Below are 12768 nucleotides of genomic sequence, written 5' to 3' on the forward strand. Positions count from 1 at the left end.
TGTCAGAGGTACAGACTGGAAACTCATGACACCTCATTTATCCTCAGTTACACTAAGGCAGTGGGAACCTAATTTGCTAGCACACTCTACACTAACAATTAACTTCTCGGTGAACATTAAAACAATTAGGTAGTGACGCACCCCGTCACATCTGTGCGCCTTCCCGATCTACACCTGGTACCAATTAAGCCATCACCCCGCGCTGTACTTTTTGCTGCAGTCCAACGGGTCATTTGGATTCTGTCTGACATTTCAACAAATGTGTTTTTAACCCCTAAAACTAACGGGATCCCCACTTGTCAATGGGGAAGAGGGTAAGAAGGTGAAGGTGTGGAAATGTGTCTCCTTGGCAACTGCATCGCATCGGATCTCAGGAGCCCTGGCTGTGAGGTGGGTCTGAAAGGCACACGTCAGTTTTTCGTACAGTTTGAATGCAAAATATGAGAAAGAACCCATGTGTTCTCGCACCTTGATCTGGGAACGCTGAGACACTCTCAGATGCAGATTGAGTGGTTCAGTCAGAACTCCCAGGAAGGAAGGTAGCCACGTAGAAGGCACACAGACCCAGTAAACAGGTGAGCTGGGGGACCCACTAGAGAAGGAGATAAATATCCCTGACATCACACACAAAGCCCCCAGTTAGCCCTTGCATACCAGATAAAGAGAAATAAAACACCCCCCCAACACACACACATTGAGAGCTCACGATAAATATAATTATTTCCAAAGAACTTTTAAATGCTCTCATGACAACTAATTTCCCCCACTAGGACTGTGGTGACAGCAAAAATCAAATCTGTATTTCAAGCTGCTTTAAAAGCAGTTTTCGTAGAGCAGCTTAGCTAGCTGTCACTGTCCCTCTTTATTCTCTAGTCCCTGAGGACCAACTTTCTAGTACAAGAAACCAGAAAGCCCTGGGTCAGGACTTGCCTGTGAGTTAACCTGGATATCTGATGGCACTCACCTCTGCCTCTCCTCACCTAAAAGATGGAGACCCCGAGTTTTTTGCTTACTATGTTTCAGAGGAAATGATAAAAATGATCATGGGGCTAAAAGGAAAAGAACATTTTTAAAGCCTGCTCTAAATGGTGGGCGTTATGTTTTCTACTCACAGAGCATGAACTGAAATCTGAAAAGAGTTTCGGAGGGAGGTAATATATACTTCTATCTGCTTTCTGGTTTTTTAGTTAAGATGCCTGATGCCCCATCTTCATTGAAAGCACAGTGAGTTAAAACCTGAACATTTCTCTAGTTACACACAGGCCCTGATACCCTCCCGGTGAGTTATGGTGTCCACAGTAAACACACGCCTTCACCTGGTATAGGACAGACCACTCCCGACCATCTAGAAATCACTGCCCTTTCCTTTTTTCCAGGTTTCACCCTTCTCATGGCAATGATGCAGTGAGCAGTTTTCCCAGAGGATCTATTTTTTAAGCACATAGTTTTCAATTTTGCCAAAAAGGAAATCTGCTGAGACAACTGCTGAAAAAAACTTAAGTGTTTTCCACTGTGCCTAAATATTGAAATTTTAGGTGACTCATCTCAGTTTCATCCTTCACTTTCAGGCCTTGAAATAAGTCAGGAGATAAATTCATAAACAATTAGGCAGAAACATTTCCTCCTTTGATGAACTTGAGTATCATGAGCCCAACCAAGTTCAAGATGGGCTATGGACAGTCCCCTGCTCTCCATACTGAGAAACACTACCCAAATCTCCACAACTTCCTCACACATTTGAAAACAGGAGAAGAAAGCACCAATAACTACACAGAGTGTGACCAGTAATGCATGTATGGCTGTCTTGCTACTCTGCAGGTAGAAACAATGGGGAGCCATTCCTAAAGGCTTGCTATTCATGGTCCCTATTCATGGTCCCTGTTCATGGTCCTGTTCAGGGTCCCTAATACCCCTCACCCCGGGAGGCAGCCTCCATCACCAATTTATAGATGAGGTTAGGGGGAAGTTCAAAAGGATGGAAACACCTGGCCCATGCCAGAAGACCACTGAGATCTGTCTCTATTCAAAACCCGTATTCTCCTTATCACCCCATGCCCAAGGGTTACTGGGAGCTAATGTGATATTCAAAAAAGTAAAATTTCAGAAAAAGGCCAACATTAAGGTATTCTCCAAAAAAATTTACGTCTTACGTTCTCCTTGCACTCTAAAGTGCTGAGTGTGATTTGAGAAAAAAATCATGGGTGGTCCTCAGTAGGATCTAGTCCTACTAATTAACTAGTTAAGCAAAACAGCTGCAGAAGAAACACAAAATAAAGACACCACGTTATATTAAATAAAGTGATGGCTGTCATCACTATTTTAAAATACGTTCTATTCTACAAAGTCAGTTATGGGAGTGATAACCAAGTCCCTCAGAAAGGCATAATCTAAGTCTCTACCTCCATTAATTAGCTGTATGATTAGAAGTACCTAGCCACCTTGAGCTTGGTAGCTTATTGGTAAGATGATGGTGTTGCACCATTATGACCTCTAAATACATTAACAGTGCTTATAGTTTTCAGGGCCAGGGACCCCTTTTGAGAATGTGATGAAGGTTATCATCTCTCTCCACCATTAGAGTAAAGAGCTCCAATCCAGAACGCTCTGTAGACAGTATTAGGGGGACTCAAGGACCTCCTGAAACCCACCGTGTACCCCGCCAAGTCCACATACCCTGTGCTCTGGAGTCCCTCCCAGACATATATCCCCATCATCTCCTCCCTCTTCCAAACAGTCCAAATAGTGGTCACACGTGTTAGGCATTCCACTGTTTTTCATTTAACAAGTATGTGGCTGTGACATTAAAAGATATCACTGCAAAATGGTAGCACATACAACTGACCTTTGAACAACTGGGTGCACCCCCCACCCTGACTCAGTCAAAAATCCATGCCTGGCTTTTGATTCCCCCAAAACTTAAGTACTAATAGCCTGCTGTTGACTGGGAAGCCTTACTGATATAACCGTTGGTTAATACATATTTCGTATACGTATTCTATACTATATTCTTAAAGGTAAGCTAGAGAAGACAACCTTATATAAAAATTGTAAGGAAGAGAAAACACACTTATGGTGCCATCCTGGGTTTGTCAACAAAAATCCACATAAATGGACCCACTCAGTTCAAACCCATGTGGTGCAAGGGTCCACTCTACGTGCAGTGCCTTACACAGTGCTTGGCATATAGTATGTGCTCATTAAATCATTTCTTAAACGAATGAGTAGCAAAACACAAATTCTGTCATGTTTTTCATTATATGGCTATACAATGCTTTGATAATTCTCGGATTCTAGGTCTTTCAAGCAGACTTACTGGAAGATTTCCTTCAGCCAAAACACTGAACACAACTCATCTTCACATTAAACGAAACATCTGAAGTTTTTATTACTACATAAGAAATAAAGTCATTTTTGTTAGGTCATGTCATGTTTCTTTGCTCAACTGTAGCACTCTGACAGGCAGCCTTATGTTAAAAAAAAAAAAGAAAGAAAGAAACAAGTTTTGCAAGTAAATAAAAACCATAGTCAGATCTTAATTTAAAATCAACAGCCAAAGAGCAAAATAAAACCTCTTAAAAGTTTTTCCCTTTATCATTCATCCCTTTCAAAAAGAAGAAAGTTGGATGCCTGGGTGGCTCAGTTGGTTGAGCGGCTGCCTTTGGCTCAGGTCATGATCCCAGGGTCCTGGGATCCAGTCCCACATCAGGCTCCTTGCTTGGCAGAGAGCCTGCTTCTCTCTCTCCCTCTGTCTGCCTCTCTGCGTACTTGTGCTCTCTCTCTCTCTCTCAAATGAATAAATAAAGAAAAAAAGAAGAAAGTTAAAAAACAGTGTCCATATTTTCACTGTTCTTAGTACCTTCATTTTTTTCTTGGGTTTTACATTAAAACAGACTACAGTAAGGCACGTTTGTTTTCCTAACAAATAACCTTAAACTAGCAAACGTAACAATTCTGTCACTAAAAATAAACAAACACCAACTATCTACAAATCTGGTTTAGACTCGCAGATGAAAATCCATACATACTCACGTTCCCTCTGGGTCTAGAGAAGTCCCTGACTGCTGTACTTGATACATGTAATTATCATGTTTGTTCAATACAGAAAGAACGGCAGGAAAAAATCAGATCATATACTAGTGTGGAATGTTTCAGAACTCCTTGGTCTTACATATGACAGAGGTTCTCCATTCAGTCCAAGGACACTTAAGGTTCCCAGAAACAGTTACAAATCTCCCTGGGGCCAGATCTTCTTCCTATACCTCAACCAAAACCATGTATTTCAACAGAGAGGGCGCAGAAGCTAATGAGAATATATCTATCCTCTCTTCAGTCACGCACCAAAGATACCTGCAAACAAGCAGAACAAAGCCACTCCTCTCACTCTAACTTTTTGTTTTGGAAAATAGCTTATTTAAAAAAAAAATTCTTGGGACGCCTGGGTGGCTCAGTTGGTTAGGCAGCTGCCTTCGGCTCAGGTCATGATCCCAGTGTCCTGGGATCGAGTCCCACATCGGGCTCCTTGCTTGGCAGGGAGCCTGCTTCTCCCTCTGCCTCTGCCTGCCTCTCTGTCTGCCTATGCTCGCTCGCTCTCTCTCCTTTATCCCTGACAAATAAATAAATAAATAAAATCTTTAAAAAAAAAAAAAAATTCTTAATCCAGAAAAATTTCAAGGATATAATCCACACAGAGAAAAATTCTCTAGTGTCATCAATAATTTTAATTTAAGAGGTAAAGATCCTGAGACCATAAGGTTTGAAAACCACTGCCCTGTAGCAAACTGGCCTTAACCCCTCACTGGTTTTAAAAAAAAAAGCAAAAACAAAAACGGAGCCCTCTAAAACCAGCAGCAAGACAGAGTCATCAGCTGACTTTTTCTGTCCCGTAAAATCTGACTTCATAATTCGAACCACTTTATTAAAAAGAGAAGTACCACAATATTTTAGTCACTAGCAGTACACATCATCTCATTACCCACTGCTTCTCATATTCAATTTTACACAAGTTTAAAGAGCTACTTCATTTTATGTAACCGCAGCAAAACCCCACTTATGTGGACAGTGAATAGTTTCATTCCCCTCTACAGACTGAATTAAATGCTTAGGTTATCAATTAGTGCAGTTTTCCCATTTTATATCATCATCACGTGGAGAGGTCTATAATAATTAGGCAAAAACACAGTATATATACTTATTCCGAAAATACCCATTCAAATTATCATTAAGACGTGTGAAAAATTTGATGTAAAAGAGACATGCAAATAGCACCTTAAGTAACCATTTGTGTTATGGTATTGTACCGACTGGCTTATGCCACATATCTGCCGTATTTTGACTTGAAAGTCCACTGGCCGTGAACTCAACTCGAGGGCCTAAAAGAACAATCGAAATCCAAGGATTGTTTTGCACTTCGGAGTGTATAAGTCCTCACCCGGTCTCCACCCCACCCCCACTTCCCAAGTGAATTAAGTTCTTGCTTACATCTGTGAGCCAAAAATACAAACAGGTTATTTAATACACGCAGACGCACATGGAACTCTGGAACACGGCCCTTCTGGGTTCAGCAGGCACACCTCAACTCACGGCTCTGGCCACGGCAGCTCGGAGAAATACACACTATAGTCCCCCTTCCACCACCATCTAAAACTCCTGCTGAAGCTTCCTACGATCTGAAATCTACACGTATTTTCGTCACCTCTCCTCCATGCTTTGAGAAAGGGCTTGTAATACGTGGGGCCTACGTAGCCCTAGCAACCGCTACACTTCCTGTGTTGTTGTACGTCTCGCAAGCACTCAACCAACACATAGGGATTTAAGATGAAACCGTACCGAGAACAGAAAGTTAATTGAGAAATATAGGTCCGAACCTAGAATTGGTTCGATAAATTAAAACCTGCAGCAGACTACGGGACGGGAGCTTTCTCAACATCTTCTGCCATCTCTGTTCTTCGGTCCAGGGTTAGGGTTCTTAATCTGACACTCCACGGAGTGAACGTGGCACAAAAGAGGACAATCTTCAGTGCCAGAGACAGCAACAAACGAAAAGGTCAGCTCCATCAAAGTCCGTTTACTTAGGTTTGTACTTTGGGAGTAGGGGATATTATTCCCTAGCTGGAGTTTTTTTTCTCCCCTTTCCCTCCCAAACATCTTCCAGAGAAAACTTTATGAGAATTTTAAAACTAGCGGGGTGCCTGGGTGGCTCAGTTGGTTAAGCAACTGCTTTCGGCTCAGGTCACGATCCTGGAGTCCCGGGATCAAGTCCCACATCAAGCTCCCTGCTTGGCAGGGAGTCTGCTTCTCCCTCTCACCTCTCCCCTCTCATGATCTCTCTCTCTCAAATAAATAAATAAATAAAATCTTAAAAAAAAATTTTTTTTTAAAAGAATTTTAAAACTAGCTACCACCCCATCTTTCCACCCTTATCCATTGTCCCCAATGCAACCTTATAAATGAAGTATATAACCAACTCTTCATTTGGGCTCAGGTCATGATCTCAGGGTCATGAGATCGAGCCCAACTGGGCATGGAACCTGCTCTCCCTCTGCCCCTACCCCCCATCTCTCTCCCTCTTAATAAAACACAAAACAAAAAACCCCACAAAACAAAAATATAAGCACCAAGATCAGTCTCAAAGAGAATATTTAAAGTAGCCACTATTCCACACAGAAGAGGGAGAAAGAACTCTCTGCACACTAAAGAATTACCTATCTCCCCCACAACCCACCACCAAAGCTCCTGGAAAAAGGATCAGAATGATTTAAAAGTTCAGCATCCCAATTCTGCTACTATATTTAGATTTAACCTGGCAAAAAAAATACTGCCAGGTTCAGAAGGAAAGGAAGAGGAGGAAAGGAGGCAGAAACTGTAGGTTATCCTCGCTGAAAAGGGGCCAATTTCTCACTCCATTTACTCCACAACATTTGAGAGATGCATTTTAGATTCGATCTCCCCACAGCTTACTGGCAGATACACGTACAGATTAAACGTGCAGTATGTAAAATGGGTAAGATTTAGGCTGGTAAAAAAAATGAACCTTTATAAGCCCAGAGCCTCCATCCACTGAGTTTCCTCGTTTCAAGAGCTTACTCAGACGCTCAGTGCTTTGGTCAAAAACAAATTTGAGTTCAAGTTCACCCTCCAAGGACAATTACGAAAGAAAACCTAGATATGGAAACCTAGCAACTAAGATGCATTTGCAGAGGATAATGAATGGTTTAGGTAGAAATAACACATTACTAACCAATTTCACATATGGATTGTGACCTCTTGCCTTTAAGACTGATTTAAGACAAAAACGAATACGAATACTCTTAAAATTACAGGCAGGATGAAGTCGGAATGCAATGATAAACATGTTTTTAAAGTGGGTATGGGGCACATACAGATCAAAGTGTATTTCCAAGTGAGTAATCCTAGCAGACAGCTTTGCCTCCAAATCATGTCCCTCTCATCTCAGTAAAGTTTTATTTAAAAAAAAAAAAAGAAAAGAAAAGAAAAGAAAGAAAGAAGAAAAAAGAAAAGACAAAGGTCAGGGGAGGAGGGGTGGAAAGTCTTATTTATAAAAAAAGGAAGAAAAGGAAAGAAAGAAACCAGGTCACTGAGAGAGGGAGCATATGTGTGTCTGTGGCCGTGTTTAAAGAAAGGCAGTTTGGGATGCGTTGCTGCAAGGGCGACGTGTTTATGGACAGCAGGCGTTCGAGTACTTACTGTGCCCGGTTCTCTGTCTGCTCCCGAGGTTACCAAGAAACGCACAGACATGCCCGTTCAGACACAGAGGCAAGAACAGAAATAAAAAAAAGGGGGGAATAATTAGAACACAAGCCCCAAACAGTTTTAAAAATGGCTTTTATTTATATAAGTCATTGCACATTCCTAATACAGTGATTTCCTGAAAATTACAGTATTTTGTAAACATAAGATTTACAGTTTAACCATACACAAAGCCTATTTTTTTTATTTCTTGACAGAATAAATTACTTTTCTTCAAAAAATTAGTCAAGTGCAATTTTGCCCAATATTTAATGCATACTAGAATTAAAGCCTATGAAACTAAGTAGTAACAGATGCAATTATCAAACCTTTCATTTGAACACATTCACTTTCAAATTTAACTTCTTATTTCGCCCCATTTAACAACATTACTTTCTTTGAAAATTACCCAATTAAGCAGTTAACAGTTTTCCATAATATGGTACAGGCCACTGGCATTAACCAGGCAGTTGCCAAGATGTCAAGATGCCTGTAATCTAAAGAGATCGAGAAATCTACAGATGCCCACGTCAAACCCTGGAAACTTCCAGGGAGGACTGTGTTTCAGTGGCCAAGCTTTGCGACAGACAGTTCCTCTTAGCTCTGTATGGGGTGGGGCTTTCCTTAGCGGTGCACACAACTTTGCAGCACTGTATGAGTATCAGGACCAAGTCCTAATCTGGCTTGCCCGGCCTCTCACCTCTGTGGTGCTCTGCATCGTGGTGCTTCTTGTCATCTTTTATTGCCAAGTGAGACTGCCCACTCAGAGCACTGGACAGCGCCAGGAGGCCAGCACTGCCCCCGAGGGGCGGGATTCCAGGAGGCTGAAGTCCCGAAGGGTGAGGCGTGAGGGGCACTGGGGGTCCGTGGCCGTGAGAAAGATGCTGAGCTTGCAACTGCTGCTGCTGTTGGTGGTGGTGAGAGAGGAAAAAGGGGGAAGGAGGAAGAGAGGAGAGGACAGGGAAGGGGGAGGGGTGAGAGAGGAGGGAGGGAGGAGCGAGGGGAGGAGGAGGGAGTAGAAGAGGAAGGGGAGGAGGTGAGAGAGGAAGGAGCAGAGGGGGAGAATGGAGGTGGCAGCAACATCCAGGCGGAGAAGGACCCACAATGGAGGAAACACAACAGGAGGTACAACAAACACAGGAAGGGAACAGAAAGACAAAGGGAGGGAAGGGGGAAACATGTGATTAGCATTTTCAGTTCATCAAAGGCGGCCATCTATACAGTTATCTTTCCTCATCTTCCCAAAATGCCATGGGGATCTATCTATGCTGCCTCCTCCTGGCACGGTTCCTGCCCACAGAGCGTGGCTGTGGATCAGCAGCAAGCCAGGCTACGCGGCACATCCACCTCTAAGCACCAGGGATGCAATCCAGTTTGTCACCAAATGCAAGACTTCTCTTGATTTTCAGAAGGTTGAAGCGTGGTGGGGCACAGATGTGCACTCTAGAAAGCACTGACGCTACTCTCCACTACTCACAAGTTATGAGGTGACTTTGTTTCCCAAACATTCTCGTGCTAACTTACCACGACTTACGATGAAGCGTAAACAAAATACTACCTTAAATTAAGGGAAGATCTAGCTTCTCTTAGGCATGCCCCCCCCATCACAAGTACCCCTGTGTCCTTATTTCATTGAGCCCCTCAGAGCTAGGAGGAAGCACGGACATTCCCATTTCACAAAGGGAATCAAGGTGCAGGGCCTTAAGGAAACTCCCACCAAGCAGAGAGGGGTGGGGTCGTATAGGAATGACCCTCATGGCTGCACTTGGGTCACGTGCCACCACACCACCACACACAGAGGGAAGGCCTGGGGGCCATGCTGTGACAGCTAGAAGAAACCACAGCTGGGAGAAACCACAGCCTGAGGTTGTGTTTATTGCTTCCTTTCTCCAGAGCCTCACACCCCAAACTCACCCCTTCAATGACACGGAGGGAAACACTGAGACCCAGAGAGGCCACAGAATGGGACTCTCCCCACTCCCAAATGCCTTTGCCTCTATCCCTTAACCCAGTTCAGAAGTCAGAAATCTGTTCACACTAAAAAGTACCATTGCTCTCATACATTATATTGAAGAGACTGTTGTAAGTAAATGAAAAAGTATCTAAGATATGGCCCTGCGCCATAAATCTGGCCACATTTCAGCTGTCCAACATAAAATTCGTTTTTGATGAGATAGTAAAAACGATTAAAGCTCAATTTCTAAGGTGTAATGTTAGAAAATTCTTAAGATTCTGATTTGTGCTCACTTCCCTGGGACTCAATTACTCGGTTTATTTATTACCCCCTCGCGTGTACTGAATATATTAAATCTTCACGCCAGATCTTCAGTAATTTCTACCCAGACCGCTGATCTTTAATTGAATCCTAAACATGCTTCCTGCCCTCGAGAGTGAGAGAAAACAGCACCTTAAAGCCAGAAACTGGTGTCTACCATCAGTTGACAGTAAATTTTTAACCACTCCTAGCATCTTCTAAAACATCTTTAGGACCCAACCTTCTCTTGAAATTCTCCTTCTTTCCAAAGGGGAGCACAGTGCTCATCAGAAGAAAAGTGGAAAGGGTGAGAAAGAGGTAAGAAAGAAGTATTTATAAAGCCCTCATTCACCATTTGAGATTGTAATAATTTCTTTATGCACAAAATCACCTTCCTGTCATCCCAAAGACACTAATTCTTGCTCTGTCACCTTTTAAGAGCTTGGCAATAGCCAGACATAAAACTGGAGAAGCCGGCAGCAGCAGCATGGTCCACTAGGCATGCTCATTAGCACTTAATTAGGAAGTAGACACCTGCCATAAGAAATGTGCTCGGAGAAGGATGAGGAACAGGTCTGCCCTACCAGCAATTGCTATCATTACTTAGAAAATAAGCGCTACGTCCGGCTTCTGGGGGGGGGGGGGGGTGGGTACGCAATGATGCATACACAAGCAGTGCCACGGGGTAATTAAGCATGGCACGGATTACAAGATGAGAGAAGCCAAGCAGAGGGGAAGGGATTTAACTACTGGGTAGGGGACACCACCCTTTCACCCCTCCCTGCACACCCCGCTCTACCGAAAATCCAAGAGAGTCACCAAAAGACTTCCAGAGGTGTGATTTTATGTCCCAGCAAAGGCATATTCAGGCAAATGTCTGGATACATGTGAAGGGAGGAGAGCTTTCCTCCCAAACCCAAGCTGGTTTGTAGAAAGATGAACTAGAGAGCGTTCTATGATACATTATCGAAAAGAAAAACTAGCTTATATAATAAAGGGGCTTTGCCACAGCTGCAAACTGGACCCATGTGATTAAGCCCCACAGTTAGGCTAAGAACTCTCAACAGGGATGTCCAACAGCCTGAAGTGGCCCCGGGAACTCCCACCTCTACCCAGCTCTGGTTTTCCAGGACCCATGGAGCAAGTTCACTGTCCACTATTAGAGGCAACTGAGTTTTTCCATCCCTTGCTTGGCCATTTTGAAAGCTGCTGCTGCTTCTTTTTACTGTTATATTTTATTTGCTTATTTATTTTTGAGAGAGAGAGAGAGAGAATGGGGTGGAGGGCAAACAGAGAGGGAGAGAGAATCTTAAGCAGGTTCCATACCCAATGGGGAGCCCTCCTCAGGATTTGATCTCACAATCCCGAGGTCATGACCTGGGCCCAAATCAAGAGTTAAACGTTCACCCAAATGAGCCACCCAGGCACCCCAAGCTGCTGCTGCTGCTATTTTTTTTTTAAAGCAAAATCCTACCCAACTGGAAAGAGTACTAAGCGGTGAGAGGATGGATCGCAACTACTGAAGATGCTACAGACCCAAGAACTTGGATAATGCAGCCTCACATTCTACTTCTTATCCTGACATGCAGCGCGCCGAGATATTCTCCGTCCATGGCCTGGCCTCAGCTCAGAACACTCCCAAGGCAGGAAGGGTGGGCATCGTGGATCCCGTTTCACAGAGGAGAGGGTGGCCTGCCACAGGGAGCCATAACCAGAATGAGGACTGCAAACATTTTCTTCCCTAGAACAGCCTTTCTGCTGTGAACCCAGCAGCCCAGTCAAGTTCACAGGGAGTAAGACTGAGTGTTCCCAAGCACAGGGAAGGGAGAGTGCCATCTCCTTCTCCAACGAAGACCTCATAGGTCTTTCCCTTCTCAGGTTAAGGGGAAGCTCCTGAGGGTGTAGAATGCCACATGTGCTGAGACAATCTACCCTCCCCAGAGATAAATCCATCTTCACCATGCAGCCTTAACGGCAGTTAAGATGAAAATCTGTTCTTAGATTTATGCCTTGGGGCACCTGGGTGGCTCAGGGGGTTAAGCCTCTGCCTTCGGCTCAGGTCATGGTCTCAGGGTCCTAGGATCAAGGCCCAGATTGGGCTCTCTGCTCAGCAGGAAGCCTGCCGCCCCTACCCCCAGCCGCATGCCTCTCTCCCTACTTGTGATCTCTGTCAAATAAATAAAATCTTTAGGGAAAAAAAAAAAAAAAAGGATTAATGCCTCGTGAGTCCCATCTCTCTAGTCCCCACTTCCCAATACCCCGTGTCACTCCATCGGGAAAAGGAGGATCTCTTTAGCTCCAGCTTTTGTCCAAGGAAGCATGTAAAGAAGAATCAAGCCAAAACAGGGAAAGCCTTGGCTACTCTCAGAAGAAGATGTTTAACAAATAGAAAGTAAGTGACTGCAACTGGGCAGCCCACCTGGCCCATGAGTGTTCAGAAGGACATCTCTCAACAAGGCTCACCTGAGACACCTGGGTGCCTGGGCCCTTCCCCAAAAGGGGGGAAAAGAAAAAAACATGAATGAGTGCTACTTTAAAAATGTATTTTAGAACAAAAGAGATACTGACATCTCTATACAGACAGCAGAACCTCAAAAAAACCCAATGGCTCTACCAACTGAGAAATCTACACGCATCATTCCTCCACAGACCCAAACCTGCACAGATCAATGGGGAAACCGAGATGTTTCTCAACAGGACAGCAAGGGTGGGAAAATCCAACCTTCTACCTCCTCATCACCTTCCATGATTAAGTAATCTTTTTTTTT

General features: G+C 43.8%; 1 protein-coding gene across 2 annotated transcripts in view; it reads right to left on the minus strand.

Annotated features, from left to right (window-relative positions):
- Window positions 1–12768, minus strand: part of LOC309847012 (transducin-like enhancer protein 1) — an 86499-nt gene that overhangs the window by 33772 nt on the left and 39959 nt on the right. For both annotated transcript variants that reach the window (XM_082696716.1, XM_082696715.1), the window contains exons 7-8: window positions 8447–8651; window positions 7705–7721 (exon numbers count right to left, since the gene is read on the minus strand). In XM_082696716.1, coding sequence (XP_082552842.1) covers window positions 7705–7721; window positions 8447–8651 — 222 coding nt within the window. The remainder of the gene's footprint in view (window positions 1–7704; window positions 7722–8446; window positions 8652–12768) is intronic.

Source organism: Mustela nivalis (genome assembly GCF_964662115.1).
Source record: "Mustela nivalis genome assembly, chromosome: 13".
Classification (NCBI taxonomy): Eukaryota; Metazoa; Chordata; class Mammalia; order Carnivora; family Mustelidae; genus Mustela; species Mustela nivalis.